The sequence below is a fragment of the Camelus ferus genome, chromosome 16, assembly GCF_009834535.1.
Source record: "Camelus ferus isolate YT-003-E chromosome 16, BCGSAC_Cfer_1.0, whole genome shotgun sequence".
Taxonomy (NCBI): Eukaryota; Metazoa; Chordata; class Mammalia; order Artiodactyla; family Camelidae; genus Camelus; species Camelus ferus.
The window spans coordinates 26,316,848-26,333,623 of record NC_045711.1 but is presented as its reverse complement, the minus strand read 5'-3'; the positions used below and the strand labels follow the sequence as shown (position 1 = coordinate 26,333,623).

The following is a 16,776-nucleotide window of genomic DNA, read 5'->3' as shown; positions in this document are numbered from 1 at the left end:
TGGTCCCTCAAGAGTGTTCCGCGTCTCCACAGGTGACACCTGCCTCCTTGGTGTGAACACCTGCCCAGCAACCAGCTACCTCTAAGGCTGCCCCCCTCCGCTTTCACCTCCCAGGGGCCACAGCAGAGGGAGTACCTGATGGCCACTCGGGGGTCATGGGTCACTCCGCACACCATGGAGGCCTGGGTGCCTTTGATGACACTCTGGTCCTGGGGGGGCTTGGTGATGCGGGTCCGGGCTGAAAGACAGCAGGGAGACAGCGTGGTGGGAAGGGGTGTGGGTTCCAGAGTGACAGCTGAGATGCAGGTGTGGAGGATGGGGGGGGGGGGTCCTCCAGGTGAACCGGGCCGTGTGGTTGAATTCTATGGGTGGATTGAAGGCAGACGGGGCCCGTGGACTGGTCCATCATTGTGAATGTCCCAGAAAGTTAAAAACAACTTCCTTCCACAGTACCTACATTTTTGGAAGCCAAGTTCATAGCAATGGGGAGAAGAGTCTTTTAATTTTGCTCCCACAAACCCCCGAGAGGGATGAAGAAGTGGAAATCTGAGGCTGATTGGGGCTGTAATCCCAGCACATTAGTGGTCCAGCCAGAGTAAAAATAGAGTCCTTTGACTCTGGGTCTAACACATCACCCACCAGGGCCCGGGCGCTCAGCCTAGATGGTGGCCCACACCTACGTGTGGTGCCAGATCCCAAAGGGTACAGTCTGAGGGCAGAGGGGCTTGAGAAATTCCTTCAGAGCAGCAGTCAGCAGACCACAGCCCAGGGGTCAAGTCCCTCGGTGGCCCGTTCGGGCAAACTCATTCGTTTTGGAACACAGCCACGCCCACTGGGTTAAGCAGGGCCTACGGGCTGCTTTCTCCACCCAATAGGAGAGTCAGCTGAGCTGTGACAGAGCCTGTCTGGCTCACAAAGCCTAAAGTATTTCCTATCTGGTCCTTTACAGAGAAAAGTGTGCTGATCCTTGCCCTGAAGTCTGTGAAGACAGCTGTCCGTCCCCACTGTTTCTCTCAGCTCGGCCAAGCACGGCAAGAGCCTTGCACACGGGGCATCCCCCGGGGGCCATCCACCTGCTCCCTCTCCTCTGCAAAACTGGTCCAGGTCTTTCTTAGAAGAAGCACCCAGGCGGTCGGACAGATGCTCAGACGTGCGGTGAGGTGGGCTCTGCTGGCGGCCCCCTCCCCCACGGGCATGTAAAGCACTGCTGCTCCCCCTGCACACTCACCCCACACGACCAAGTCGGCCGAGGCTTCATCGACCCCCCGAGAGTTGGTCGCCAAACAGGTGTAGGTGCCGGCGTCGGAGATGTGCGTGGGGCTGACGAGCAGGCTGCCGGATTCCAGGAGTGTGAAGCGGGGCAGCTGGACGGAGCCGCTGGCCAGGATGCGCTCCCCTGGGGGACACGGGGTGGGCTTAGGCTGCTGCCCCGGGGCCGCCCAGGCAGCCCTCCGGGCACCGGGACACTGCTCCATGCCCAGACTGCACTCCCACCCTTCCCCGGCCTTTCTGGGGCAGGGTGATCTCAGGCTGGCTCCCAGATTTAAAAAGGCTGGAAGGAGCTTGAGGGGCGGGAAGTTGGGGGTAAGGACCAGGATGGTTCCTGACTTGGTGATAGACACAAGGGCCCACGGTCACAGAGCGGGCGGCCAGAGCTGGGTCTCCCGATGTCTCTCCGCCCTCCACGCTGTCTGCCCTTCACCAGAGAAGGCCAGGACTGTCTCCTGAGCAGCCTGGCACAGCCCTCGGAGGCAGCTGGCACCTGGGCTGGGGGCGGGGGAGGGGACAGACGGCTCTGACAAGGTGGTGACGGGCATCTGCAGAAGGAAGGACGCTTCTAGAGTCACCTTCAGGGGAGTGGAGGAAAGTGACGGGTGGGAGCAGCAAGGAGTGGGGGTGGAGTGGAGGGAGACACATAGGGTGGGGGCAGCCCTAGTCGGGTGATCAGGACAGACCTCCCTCTGCAGTGGGACCTGGGGAGGCCCAGTGCTTGGAAAGAGAGAGGGGGGAAGGGGAGAGATGTGCCTTGTGCACGAGTGAGTCTGACAGTGCAAATTTTTGTGATTGTACCTATTTTAAAGAAAATCCCCCGCCTCGACAGAGGGGACTCTCCATGTGGAAGCTGTGGGTGAGCATGTCTGTGCACACGTGCGCAGGCGCGTTGAACGAGGGAGTGTGTTGCGTGGTTGTGTTTATTTCCGGGTCTGGCATGCGCCTGGGGGCGCCCTATGTTTGCTCCCCAAACATTGACTGAGCAACTACTATGGGTCCGCCTCTGTCCTAGGCCTTGGGGAGACAGCAGCGGACCAAACCGACAGCCCTGACTTGGTGGTGGGGGTTGAGGGGGCAGGGAATAAGCAAAATGAATACGCAGATGATTTTGTAGGTTAGCAGGTGGGAAGATAAAGCAGGGAGGGGCGGTGGAGAGGGCCTGGGGGCTGGGGGCTGGGTGAGTCTGGTGGAGAAGGTTCACCTGAGCAGAGGCTTGGGGGTGTCAGGGAGTGACTGCGTGTACAGATGTGTGTGTATGTCCACGGGAGGTTGTGAAGGTGAATGCACTACACAGAGTGGTGGAGAAGGCACACAGGGTCATGGTGGCTGGGCTGGGTGGACAGCTTGGAGTCTGGAGCCCTCTGAGCTGCCTGGGGAGGAGGTACAGACTCCTCCCTGTCTAACAACCACCACCGCGATATTGCATCAAACAGCTATTATCTGTGGAGTTCCCCGGTTTACAGATGGGGACCTTGAGGCTCAGCGTGAGTAAATAATTCGCCCAAGGTCACAGGTCTCACAAGAGGCAGAGCTGGGCCTTGAGCCCAGTCAGGCGTCATGTGGTACATCCCATGTTGTGAAAGAGCCCCTCTTGGGTTGTGCAGTGCACAACCTCCTCAACTGTACATGGGAAACCCAACCTGGCTGGTTTCCAGAACTAAGCTCTAGGACTGCCCTAGACTTTGTCCCATGGCCACACTATCCAAAGCAGATCAGCACCACCTACCTTTCTGCCAAGTGATGGCTGGCCGAGGCGCCCCCGAAGTCTCACAAGCCAGCACCACTGACATGCCATCGATCACTGTGCTGTCCAGGGGGCCCCTGGTGATGTTGGGGGCGATGCCTGCAAATGGAGACAGAGGGACCTCTTAGCCACATCCCAGGAGGACCCCCCCACAGTCAGAGGGCCAGGTCCTCGTCCTGCCCTGCCACTCCCGCTGGTGTGGGTCCCTCTGTAGGAAAGAATGCAGGTGTTCTGACAGGGCCCCAGCATCAGGAAGAAGCCCGGAAGGCCCACGAGGGCTCCCCTCACCCCCTGCTCCGTGAAAGGACCCAGGTGACACCCGTCCTGCCCAACCTTGCTTCTTAAGCCTCCATCTGGGGGAAATGGAGTGCCCCTGGGGGCAACTCACACCCTCCAGGTCAAGGTAGATGCGACTCATCCTTCATTAAACATGAAATCAAGCCTCTATTTTGTAAAAGAAAAAACAGTGCAGACTGCGGAAACAGTGGGGTCACAGGCTGGGCCACCTGGCTCTGAGGGACAGCCTTCTGGGATCCTGTCTCCACATCATGCAGAGGTCCCTGGCTCGGAGGAAAGTGCGTCCTGGGTGGGAGGGACTCGGGCCGGGCAGGAAAGGCCGACTCACTTGTGACGGCCAGGTAGGTGGAGGTCTGCACCTCGCCAGCCGCGTTGTGGGCGAAGCACTGGAACATGCCCGTGTCGTCGGGCACCAGCCCGCTGATCTGCAGGCCCCCGTCGCCGCGCTGCCGGAAGCGGCTCAGCCTCTCCACCTCCACCACGGCTGCGTCCTTGTACCAGGTGATGGAGGGTGGCGGCACCCCTGGGGGAGAGAAGCAGCGCCGTCAGCCGCCTCTGAGGGGCGCTCAGGCGGGGGCTGGGGCTGCAGGTCCTCGAGGCGGGGGTCCCTGCTGTGTCTTGGTTTCCAGACCCTTCTCAGAGGTGCCACTCCTGGTCTTGGGAGAGGAGGATGTTCTGAAAGTGGCAATTCTCAAATTCTTATATAGCAGGCGCTCCAAGAAAACTGACAAGATCCGGGGATTAGCTTAACTTGGATTTGCTGGATTGAACAAATGTTATATATAACATACATTTTTCTGCAACATTTAGCAGTCTTTTGTGCGGTCTGGGAACCTCCAACTGGATTTTCCTAAAGCCACGTGACCACAGAGCCCCGGCTTGACCCCTGGCCCTCCCCTCTCTCCCACTAGGTCTCTGCTCAAATGTGACTTCCCCAGAGAAGCAACCCAAACCCCACTCGAAAGACCACCCCATGGCTCTGTGCCCCCCAAGTCTGCTTGTAGTTTTCCTTCCTGGTCCCTTTCAACCCTGATATCCGATCACACCGTGTTTCGTTCACTCCAGGCGGCACATTTTTTCACGTTGTAACGTCTCTGAGATCAGGGCGTCTTACAATCGACAGCATGTCATAATTTAATTGGCAGCCTTTTTTCTTTCTTAGTGCCGCATAAAATAATGGGGCTCCTTACAACCCATGGCATTTCAGATGAAACGAAGTCAGGTATCTTTATTTGTTTATCGGTTTGTCTGCCTCCCTGGTGAGAACCTAAGTTCTGTCATAGCAGGGATTTTGCTGTTTGGTTCGTTCTGTGTCTCTCCAGCCCTGAGAATAATGTTGGCATGCGGTTAAGCCCTCCAAAAACGTTTGTTCCGTACGTGAATGGATTTCTGTCTTCCCCTTGTGTGATCTCGGAACGGGAGTCATTATCCCCTCCGCTGGACCCTCCTTCCTGCCAGGGCTGTATTTTCCTCCGTGCTCAACATTAGACCATCCCCTGTCCTGCGTGCTCTCCCCTGTCGTCCCATTGTCCCAGGCTTCACCCTGGTTTCGGGGTGCCTTTTAGCTCAGCTGAACCAGAAGGACGGAGGGTGAGGATGGGGAAAGTAGAAATTCTCCAGGAACTCTAACAAGGGAGGCTTAAGCAGAAATGGTGGGAGAGGCGAAGCAAAATGGCCCAGAAACCAGGCAGAGATGCACCCAAGTTCCAGCAGTTCTGACATTACGGTAATTTGGCATTGTCTACAACTCTCAAATTATGGGCCATTTGGGTCTGTCACCTATCCTGAAATTACGGTAATTTGGATTCATTTGTTACCCTCGAGTTATGGTAACACGGGGTTGATTTCCAGCCCCGAGATTACGGTAATTTGGCCTGTTTGTTTCCTGGGGTATCTGCTTACAGCCAGACTGACTCTCTGCTCAGTGATCATGCCCGGAGAAGGAGATGGAATTTAGAAAAGTCCGTGTCAGGGACAGGAGAGGCTGAAGTTCTGGGAATACTTGCCCCCCTTCTCCATCCACGCCACCATGTTACCTTTGGCCCGACAGGGAACGTCCACCACTTTCTCCATCTCCGCAGTGATGTGTCTCTCTGGCTCCTTGACAAACTGGGGTGGCTCTGCAGGAGGAAGGAAGGGCCAGGGGAGGGGATCAGAGCCATGCTCCTGTTGATATAGCCACTGTCAGGGTACCCCTTACGTAGGCTGCAGCCATGCTGTCCCTACCCTTGCGGGAACCACAGCTGCCCCAGCCCGTCTCACCCAGCACAGACAGGTAGGCTCCACGGACAACAGAGGGGACGCTGCTGCTGCGCAGGACGGCCTCACACTCGTAGTAGCCGGCGTCGCTGCCCGTGGGGTTGGGGATGGTGAGCCGGCGGTTGTAGTCACTGATGCCGCCTGACAGCAGTGCCCCATCCTTCCTCCAAATGATGTGCAGCTTGATCAGAGGCCTGCAGGGGTGAGGGAGGCAGGCATTCAGCCACAGGGACTTCCAGAGGCCCCAGAAGCAGGGCAGGGCGTGGTGAGGAGTTTTGCCCGGGCCCCTGACACTTTAGAGGTGCAAGTAGTCAGGCTAGTCCTTTAGTGCTTTGGGCCTCAGTTTCCTTGTCTGTAAAATGGGGGCAACTGTGCCCACCCGGGGGTTGTGGTGAGGGTGGGTGTATTCACGCCGGGGGAGTCCTTGGGACAGGACCCAGCCCCAGTGGTAACTCATGTCCCAGGACTCCCGAGAGCAGGAAGCAGCCTTGTCCAGCATCTCTCTGCTCTGCTCTTCTCCGTGCGTGCCCCATCCAGATGTAAATCAGGGGATAGAAAGTGTTAACAGTGAGGAGAAACTTGAGAGAATTGTTTCTCCACAAGGAGACACTGAGAGCAACAGCCAAAGCTTGGAGATGGGGAAACAGAGGCAGACGGGTCCCCACCCCCAGCTTCGAGAGAGGGGTGAGGGTGCGAGTTGGCCCCTTTCCCTCATCACTGACCCTGACACCCCAGGGACCCCGGGATTGGGTCTGCCCGGCTCTCTTGTCTAGGCCCCTGGTGGATTCCCAAGGGCGGATCTGCCCGAGTGGGGTCCATGCTAGTTCCATGGGGGTCCCCTGAAACAGGGGTTCCGTGATTGGGTGAGTCTGGGCAACCTGGTGCGAACGTTAGGTCTTCTTTATGCCCCTTTGAAAACGTGTTTTATTTATTATTTTATTTTCGTGGGCGTGAGGGAAGTAATGAGGTTTATTTATTTTTAGAGGAGGTGCTGGGGATTGAACCCAGGACCTCCTGCATGCCAAGCATGCACTCCACCACTTGAGCTATGCCCTCCCCCTTCTCTGTGCCCTTAATGTGCTCTGCTGCATCCTGGTGGCCTTTCCCATCCTGGTGAGAGACTCAGGTTCTGAGAAGTGCACCTTTAAAAATGCTGCTACAGGGACATGGTCCCCGGGAATCTTCAGCTGGAGGTGACCTCGGGGTCACTGGTCTCACTACCCACCCGATCACGTCGGATCATCTCTCGGGAGCACTTCAGAGGTGTCGGGTCAGGCCAGGCTCAGCATCCTACCTAACATGTCTCACCACTGAGGCAGGTCCTAGATTATTCTCATTTACAGCTGAGGACGCTGAGGCCCAGAGCACAGCAGTGAGCATAGGCCTCGTGCTATCGGCCAGCTGGGTGACCTTGGGTAGGTTGCTTGCCCTCTCTGGGCTTCAGGGTAGTGACACCTATGCTGGGTATTTATTGGGAGAAAGCAGGTTTTGTGGGAGGGCACTTAGTACAGTGTCCACACATGATAAAGTGCAGTAATTATTTAGTTGTTTCTTGTGTGAGAGAAGTGAGGGTTGTAAACGGCTCAGAAGGGGCCACATTGGCACCTGACCCCAGGTCTGCCCTCCTGCAAGTCCATCACGTGAACTGTCTCCCCGGGCCACCTCTCTCTTGCCCACGTCTCTGTGCAAGGAGGGCAGTGCTGATGGAGGCAACTGGCCCCTCTCCAGGCTGCTCTGAATGTGGGAGTCAGCAGATCCCCCACCTGCCCCAAATATCCTGGGCTGAGATTTGATGCCTTGTAACTTCCATTCGAAGTTGGTCCCTCCTCTTGGGACACAGAGAACGAGCCAGCCCTGCCTGCCTCCCTCTGACAGTTGCTACCTGCCCACCCATCACCCCTCCTCCAGTCTAAACACCCCATCGTCTTTCACGGGTCCTCACGGGGTATTCCTGCACCTTTCTGAGTTCCGACTGGTCTCCTCAGAGCCGAGTTAGAGTGGGCAGGGGAGGCACTACCCACCTGGCGTTGGCCACACACTCCATGGTCACCTCCGAGGTCCCAGCCACCACGCTGGTGTTCTTGGGAGGGATGATGATGGTTGGAGCGATGGGGTCTGCAGGGCCCCCTACGTCTGGGGAAAGGACAGGCATTAGCTGGGAACAGAGGTCGGAAATCCCATCTGTGCCCCTGCCCCACTGGAGGCTGATGCCACAGGGGGCCTTTGTCTCATGGAAGGGGCAGGTGGCCGTGGGGCAACTGTCCAAGTCGCCCCAGAGCCGAACCTCCAGGCCCTGACCCTAGGGACCCTCCCACCTCTCCTCCTCCTTTGCTGATGTGTCTCCACACAGTGTCCAGGGAGAGCCCACCGGAGACCTCAAGGCCTCCCCAGCTCCTCCTGTAACACAGCCATGTCCTCCTCCACATCCCTGTGTCCTGGTTTTTTGCCTTCAAAGTCCTTCCTTCCACCTGCATGTATCCTGTTGCCTTACTCCTTCATTTTCCACCTCTTCCACCAGAACGCAAACTCCTATATTGGGTTAAACAGTGTCTCGCAAATTCATGTCCATTACAGCTGTGAATGTCACCTTATTTGGAAATAAGAGCTTTGCAAGTGTAATCAAGTTAAGATGAATTCCTACTGCATGCAGGTGGGTGCAAAGTCCAACATGATGTGTCCTTATAAGAAGATGGAAATGTAGACACAGACACGGGGGGAGAAGGCCAGGTGAAGACGGAGGCAGAGACTGGAGTAATGAATTACAAGTAAGGGACACCAGGGATTGCCAGCCACCACCAGAGGCTCAGAGAGGCAGGAAAGGACCCTCCCCTAGAGCCATCAGAGAGAGCGTGGGCCTGCTGACACCTTGAATTCAGAATTCTGGCCTCCAGAGCTGTGGGAGAATAAATTTTGGTTTGCGGTCCTTTGTTAAGGCAATCTTGGGAAATGAATATACTCCCTGAGGCAGGAGCCTCTTTTGTCTTTGCTTTGGACTGAATTCTGTCCCCTTCCCACCCCTCCCCCCACATTCACCAACTGAAGCCTTAACTCCTGGGTTCTCTGGGATGGGGTCTTTAAGAGGTAAGTGGGTTCACTGAGGTCCTAAGGGTGGGGCCCTAATCCAACAGGGTTAGCGCCCTGATAAGATGAGGACGAGGCCTCAGCACTGTCTCTCTGCCACGTGAGGACACAGCAAGGCGGTAGCCGTCTGCAAGCCAGGAAGAGAGCCTTGGGCCCAAACCACCCATGCTAGTATCTTGCTCTCGGACTTCCAGAACTGTGAGAAGTAAATGTCCGTGTTTAAGCCCCACAGTCCGTGGGGTTCTGTTACAGCAGCTCGCGCTAAGAAAGTTCTGCCCACCTCGACCTCTCCAGCACAAACACCGTATCACAGGGCACACAGTTGGTGCCCAAAGACATCTGTTAGGTGGACCAGCACACTGGGACTACAGCTGTCATTGTGTAATGATTAAAATGAAAGAGAACTTATCAGGATTTGGTTTCACTAAAACAAGATGATATCCCTAACTCTCCTAAAAGAGGCAGGAGTGTTGCCTTTTCTGTTTTTTAAGTTCTCTAAGGAGCGGCCAGGTTCTTAGCTTTGCCCGATATTGGCAGAAACTCCAACAATCTCTGTACACCTGCTCCACGGCTCCCGAAAATACAACCACAAGGACTTTTGCTCTCACGACAAATCCATCCAGTTGGCCCCTTTCCAGGAGGCTCCGTAGGTGGCGGGCCACGACGGCGCGCTCGGCCCCGGGGCAGCCGCGAGAGGACGTCCTTTATGGGGAAGTCACGCAGAGCCCCGCTGCTGCCCCCTGGTTCCCGCCGGGCCTCCAGGCCTCGCTGGAAAAGGCCCAGGTCGAACGGGAATACAATGTAAAAAATAAAGTAAAATGAAGGGGGGAAGAAAGGAAGCATATAAAGCAAAATAATTGCAACAATATAAAAGCCTCATGTAGGCGGCCGTGAAGAGCGATCGGATTGAAAGCTGCTGATATGGCTGAACCCATAAAAGTGTGCTCCGCGTGGTTTATGACATGCCGGGGTGCGTAGGTACCACGGCCCAGATTAATGGGACACGAGGAGGAGACAGACAGTTAGAGCCCCACGGTGTAGCCGGGTAAACAGAGCCCTCGGAGTTTAAAAATATGAGGGCTGTCCCCGGGGCTCGGGGCTGGCTTGTTGGCTTTGGGAGGGGTGGAGGGGAGACTGCCACCCATCAAGGACCATGGGGTCCTGCCCAGGTCCAGGTGGCAGCTTTCGGGGCTCGAGGGGAGGGGCCCCGGCCACAGTCTGAGGGTCAGGAAGAGCTGATTCAAATCCTGGCTCTGCCCCAGGCGTCCTGGGTGTGACTCTCGCTGGTCACTTCATCCCCCCGAGTCTCAGTTTTCTCAGCAGCAAAATAGGGATAAAAATCACTGCTTCTCAGGGTTGTGTGGGTTCGGCCCCTGACTCGACGAGTCTTTTTGGGACAAGGGCTCAGTACCTGCTGGGCTGCATGCCAGGCACCAGAAAGACCCTACCAAGTGAGATGGGCAGGGGACGTCCTCACGGTGTGCACAGTGTGGGAGGCAGTCAGATACCCAGCTTAGATGTGTAGCAGATTAAAGACGCATGTGACAGGTGCTTGGAAGGAGGTCCTGGTGGGGGCGGCTAAGATGCTCTGGGATGAGAGCAGAGTGCCCAGCACATAGTAGGTGCTCAGAGCAGAGTACCTGGCACACAGTAGGTGCTCAATAGATGACAGTCCCTCCTTGGGGATCTGCCTGCCTGTGCTGTACGGGGAGGGGCATCCTTGCTTCTTCCCCCAACCCTCGACCTGCCGTGGACCAAGTCATGGACCCAGAGGTACCAGGAGGTGAAGTCACAGACACTCCGGGGCCTCCTGATGGAGGGACAGAGGACACACGTGCTACAGGAGATGAGGCAGAGCCTCAGTGCTCCCTGGGGACTCAGGAGATGGGGGAACGTGAGTGGAACGCAGAGAAGCTGGAAGGAAGAGCATTCCAGAAAAGGAGCACTGTGTGAGTGAGGGAGAGACAAACGAGAGGAGCTGGAGATAAATGTGGGTGCTGCACTGGGTGGCCCTCAGAGCACAGGGCGGGGTGCGGGGGACAGCCACAGAGCAGATGTGGCAGAGCCTGGCCCACCTGCTGCCCCTTCCCCACCCCACTCTCCTTGGCCTCTAGGAGAGAGTGCGGACTGGTTACAGAGCTTTTCCTGGCTGAGCCCAGATGTGTCCTCAGAATCCTTCTTGACACAGTGCCAACAATGGACCAGAGCTGGTGTATGAGATGAAACCCACTTCCAACCCTGCTAGGGGGAGAAGAGGCAGATTTGATTGGGAGAGGTTAGATCAGAGGCAGATCGCTAAGAATTTACAGGCTGGACAGTGGGCTGGAAGTTGGCCCGGGGTGGGTGCCTGGTAATGGAGAGGTTGACAGATGGGATTGGGAGGCAGAGGCCAGGAGGGTGGTGAGGAGTATGTTTGGATGGTTTCTGGAGAGTTGAAGCAAGCAGACAACAGGGTGCCTCTCAGTGGATGGCAGCCGAAAGGAAGGTTTGTTTCCTCCCGAGACATTAATAGGGGTGAGTTTTGCAGCCAGGGAAACCTGGTCCCATTCTCCAGCTTGTGCATCATTAGCGAATGTCAGTAGGAAGCAAACTGCTTCACCTCTTTGGCCTCTGCTCCCTCACCTGTAACTTGTGGATAGTAAGGACGGCCTGCATCCAGGGACCACTGTAACCACGGAGCTTAGCGCACAGGGGCGATGGAAGCAGGCTCTCGGTGTGATGTGAAGGCAGAGAGAGCAGCTTGGGGGGGACTGGGGTGTCACAGACCCACCCTCAGCAGGCACACCTTACTGACAGGTGCTCTCTGCTGGGGAAGATTGTGCGGACCCCTGGTCTCTGGCGAGGGTGAGGGGGACAGCCTGGCCCTGCTCAGGCACGGGATGCAGGATGCCTGTGTCGTTCGACCCATGATCTGGGCCGTGGGATGAATTGGGTCCCCAAAGTCTAGCAGGAACATCACATACAAACCAGAGCAAGGAGGACGGGCATCTTACATGTGAGCTCGTGACGTGGACGGGGCCTGGGGCGAGAGGAAGACTAGGGACCTCCCCACAGGGGCAAAGTTGGGTCCTGCTGCCCCAGGACGATTCTTTTTTTTTTTTTTTTTTTTTTTGGTGGGGGGAGGTAATTAGGTTTGTTTATTATCTATTTTTATTGGGGATTGAACCCAGGGCCTCATGCATGCTAAGCATATGCTCTACCACTTGAGCTACACCCTCCCCCACCCAGAGCGATTCTGGTAACAGGCAAATGTGATCCATTCTCCCCAAGTCACCTCACTGAATCACCCCAGCCACGCTTTGCCACAGGCACCACCTTACAGATGAGGAAACCGTGGCTCAGAGACCACGTGACTGGGTGGCGGGGCAGGCTTCCGGCCACCCACGAGCCCAGGGCTGACCTGCCCCATCCAACCTGGGGGGCTCGAGAAGCGCAGGTGGCTACGAGCTCTTGCAGTGTGACTGGTGTCCCTTTGATTTAATGGGATTAAACTTCACCTAATTTACATTTAATTAAAAGCAGCTCCCCAAACCAGTTATTCGAACACTTGTAAGGATGTGTGGGACCACTTGGGCAGAGCACTCTACCTTTCCAGCTGTATATTTTTTGAAATCTAAATACAGATCATATATTTCAGATGAAAATCCAGCATCCAAATTGAGACGTGGTTTAAGTGTAAAATATACCAGGATTTTGAAGACTTAATATTAAAAAAAAAAAGAACCCAGTGTAAAAGTATCTCAATATTTTCTATATGGATTGTATGTTAAACTGGTAACATTTTGGATATGTTGGGTTAAACGAAATATAATAAAATTAATTTCGCTGATTTCTTCTTCCGTCTTAAAAAGTGAGGCTGTTGGCAAATTTTAAATTACTTACGTGGTTCACATTATAATTCTATTGGACGGTGCACCTCTGATCCCTGGTTGTGGGACCACCACCACAGGTATGAACTTCTCAAGAGCTGGGACAGTTTCTGAGGTCACCTGGGTGACACCTGGGTAGGGGGCAACTCTGGGGGACACTGGCCTTTGCTCTCTTCTTCTCTGTTTCTGAAGAGCATGGGCGTCCCCTGAGGGCTGCTAAGAAGCTGAGCTGCTGAGAGCAGAGGAAGGATGAAGGGGTGACAGGGGGAGCAGAGGGAGAGGTGAGGCTTGGGCGAGACGGATGAGGGGAGACGGAGCTGGGGTGGGCGAAGTGGCAACAGCTCCGAGCAGACTGGCTGGCACACAGGCAGGGAGGCAGCTGGGGGATTTGTGTCAGCGACAGGAACAGGAATTTGAAGTGCAGTCACTCGTGGGAGGAGAAATTAGCTGAAAATCAGCTGATTCTGCTCTCAGTCGGTACAGGTCACCACGTGAGAGCAGGAGGTTAGGGGTGATGGGATGGGAGAAACAGACAACTGAGGGAGGCTTGGGCAGGACATGGGGGCCAGAGGGACCCTGCCCGCCTCCCTGGGACCAGCCGGGGGCTTGGGGGGTTGAGATGAAGCAGACAGTGAAGACTCCCACAGTCGGCCAGGAGGAGGCTGCAGGCCGAGGGAGGAGCACGGTAGGAGGCTCCAGCCTCCTGTCTCAGGGCCAACTGAGTCACCCAGGAAGGTGCCTGGCCTTGACTTGGACGGTGAGCAGGCCTCTCACCAAATGACTCGATTGCATTAGACTCCGGGGGGTTCTGATTGCTGGAAAATACGTGTGGAAAAATATCCCCCTCTGATGGTTAAATTCCTTTTCCCATAGAAACAGCAGCCCCAGGTCAGGGGCTGGGGGCAGGCTGCTGGGACTAGACTGAGACCCTGGCCCAGGTCAATAACAGAGGTCACACTTGTGACTTTGATGGGTCAGTTTCCCAAATGAAACTCTGCCCCCTGCACCTAGAGAGAGGCCTCTAGGCAGATGGGACCCTGGTGTGGGGACAGGAAGTCACTGTGGGAATGGGGAGGGGTTCTGCTGCTGCTCAGAAGGCCCAGGAACGGCGTGGTCAGGGTTGGGGAATGTTCTGGGTTTTCTGGGCCCTGGATGACAGAGGCTGTAATCAGAGGAAGGACACGGGAAGGTCCCAGGCTGGCCGGCACCCTCATCTTGCAACTGGCGGGTGCGTCCCAGCCAGACCATGGATGATGAATGAGACTGGCTTTGGGAGCAGCAGCTGTACAGATGTGGAGAGACGTGAACATCTGGCTCCCCCAGCCTGCATGGTTGCTCGGCTGCTGCGGGAAGCTCTGGCCTCTGGTCCCAGGGCTCTGTGATTCCCCCTGCCCACCTCTCTATCCCAGGGGTGGAGCGTGGCTGGAGGGGGCTGGTCTGGCCGGGGAGAACCACCCTGACCCCAGCATTTCCATCACTGATCAGAAACCTGCCTTCAGTCCTGGCTGGACAAAGGAAACTCAAGGAGTCACTCTTTTAATTTGCTACCCTCTGTGCTCTGCCACTGGGGAGGGCTTTGCCTCTCTCTTCCAGGGTGCTGGGCAGACTTTGGGGATGGGCAGAGGGGAAATTTTAGGTGGAAGAGCCTGGGCAGAGAGCCTGAGCTCCCATCAGGGAGGATGGCTTGGTTCCAAGTCAAAGTGGTGCTTTTCATGTGCTGGTTGGGTAGAAGCAGTTACTGTATGTCTTTAAAAACGAGCTTCCATCTCCTGGTGGGCTCTCCCCGGCAACACCTGGGCCCCAGGGGTGGTTGTAATCCTCTGCGCACACACTTTCTCCTGCATTCCAGCTGGGTCGCCTCCTCCTCCTGCTCCTCCCTGCCCTCCCCCAGCCTCCCCCAGCATCCCCCTTCCACTGCCATTCCATCTTCCCAATGACCCCCAGGAGCCCCATTCCCAAGATTTAATGGCGTGTTCCGACATCGGTCCCAGGCCCCGCCGCTTACTTACTCTCCACGGCGAGAGTGATGGGCTGGCTGGTCTTGTTATCCCCGTTCTTGTCATTAACAGCCTGCACGTAGTAGCGGCCTGCATCGGGAGCCACCGTGGACAGGATGACAAGGGTGTTCTCCAGGGTGATGGCTCTGGAAGAGAGGAAAAGGATTCCTCTGACAGGGCTGAGGGGCTTCTGAGGATCCGAGGATGGGAGAAGGGAGCCAGAAGCCCTCCTCCAGTCCCCCTCCCAGAACCACTCACTGCCTGCCTGAACTCCAGCCACGTGTGGTTTGCAGAGAATCCCAAACACGCTGTCAGTGCTGGGGATCAGACCCCAATACAGCACATGCCCAGGGCTCTGAGAACATCCTGGTGACTCCTCCCTGCCCCCACCCCAGGCCTGGGCTAGGGGCCAGAGCTCCTTCGGAATTCTACCCTTTCCCGGCATCACAGCACTGATGGCTGTGTTGGGTCATCTCTGCACCTTGAGTGTCCAGAACTAAAGAAACTCATTCACTGGAATGAATGAATGAATGAATGAATGAATGGATGGATGGATGGATGATCTACTTAGGAATCAGCAGGACCAGTCCAAAATCAGTGCCTTAACCTAATCCTGAATCTGCTTAGGTCAAAGGCCCCAGGTTGCCTGTAACAGACTTCTGGGCTTCACATCTACCCCCAGTCTCCTCTTAGGGTATCAGTTCCTTCTGTCCAAAGCTCATCAGTGAGTGGGACCATCTGGCTGGGTGAGAGGGGAAAAGGCCGCCAGGCAGCGGGGTGTAGACATGGGCTGTTGGCTCCCAGTCTGGCTCCCACTGCAGGAAGCCAGGGACCCCATGTGATGTGGATGCCAGAGCACTGGCCCCGCCAGCTCTGCCGGCACCTCCTTTCACCCATTCTCCTGATGACAAACAAAACCATTAGTTTGTCAAGTCTATCTCCGGATTTTAATGGGATGTGCCCGAGACAGCTGTTAAACATCTTTAATGACAGTTTAACAAGGACCAATCCAGTTGAATTCTTTTCAAATTTTCCCATTAGATGAATGTTACAGAGCTTTAAACAGGCTCTCAAATAAACATTCCCCACTGATGCCTCTCCAGCCCAGTCCCTCTCAGCCAGGCTGTGCCGGGGCGCCCCCTTCTTCTGGTTTTGCGGGTTCGAATGCTGAATCTCACACTGTCTGCTGAGCCCCAGGAAGTAGGAAGACGAAGCTCTCCTGCCCCAATTCTTGGGAACCTTAATGATGTCTTTCTTTTCCCCCCGGAGAGCTCTTTAACCTCCAGCTAATGATGTGATAGGAGCTGGGACAGAGCCAGGCTTAAATATCTTAAAAGCGATACAATGGGACAGAGGTGTGCCCATCTCTCCACGTGGGAATCTCCTGCAGGGACTGGCCTCCTGGTCCTTTGGTGTAGCTTGTGGTGGTGGGCGAGGGCTGGGGAAAGGGAGGCTGGGCTGTGGCCAGGGCAGGGGGCAGCTCCATACTGGAGCTCTGGCCTCACCTCTAGGGGGTACGCAGCTTCATCCTTGCTGGGCCTCAGTCTCCTCATCTGTGTAAGAGGTGTAAGCAGATGCATGGGAAGATCCCACCCAGCCCTGAGGCCGAGGGATTCTGACTCCTGTTAGTCCTCATGTCTCCTGAGGCTGTCCCCTCCCTCTCACTCAGCCTTCTCCTGGCATCCGGGCCAAGGTCAGGGCTAATCTAATGAGCTGCAGTGCACAGGGACCCCTTGGGTTCCAGCTGCCCCAGCCACTGCGCTGGTGCTGTAGGAGCAGATTGAATGAAGTCTTTGGCAGGTGCGCGCACCGGACTTGGCTGAACCCACCCTCCAGTTCACTCGCCTGTCCTGAATCCTTACTTTCTGCCTCCAGAGCGGAGGACTCCCACCTCTGATTTCTTCTCTCTTTGACCAGGAAGGCTCTCCCCACCCCTTTCTCTCCTTTGCCTATTTTGTCTATATTCTGATTTATCCTTCTAAGTCACTGGTTCTCAATCAGAAGTGGCTTCTATTTACCATAACCAAGACATGGAAGCAACCTAAATGTCCATTGACAGATGACTGGATAAAGAAGTGATATATATATACAATGGACTACTACTCAGCCATAAAAAAGAATAAAATAATGACATTTGCAGCAACGTGGATGGACCTGGAGATCGTTGTACTAAGTGAAGCCAGCCAGAAGGATAAATATCACATGCTATCACTTATATGTGGAATCAGGGGAAAAAAAAGGACACAAAGGAACTTAC

At 55.6% G+C, this 16,776-nt stretch overlaps 1 protein-coding gene across 3 annotated transcripts in view; it reads right to left on the bottom strand.

The window, feature by feature from the left end:
- Window positions 1–16,776, bottom strand: part of SDK2 (sidekick cell adhesion molecule 2) — a 246,430-nt gene that overhangs the window by 72,845 nt on the left and 156,809 nt on the right. For all 3 annotated transcript variants that reach the window (XM_032456926.1, XM_032456928.1, XM_032456929.1), the window contains exons 5-12: window positions 14,532–14,665; window positions 7,594–7,705; window positions 5,576–5,766; window positions 5,350–5,433; window positions 3,642–3,836; window positions 2,999–3,115; window positions 1,229–1,396; window positions 136–238 (exon numbers count right to left, since the gene is read on the bottom strand). In XM_032456926.1, the coding sequence (XP_032312817.1) occupies window positions 136–238; window positions 1,229–1,396; window positions 2,999–3,115; window positions 3,642–3,836; window positions 5,350–5,433; window positions 5,576–5,766; window positions 7,594–7,705; window positions 14,532–14,665 (1,104 nt within the window). The remainder of the gene's footprint in view (window positions 1–135; window positions 239–1,228; window positions 1,397–2,998; window positions 3,116–3,641; window positions 3,837–5,349; window positions 5,434–5,575; window positions 5,767–7,593; window positions 7,706–14,531; window positions 14,666–16,776) is intronic.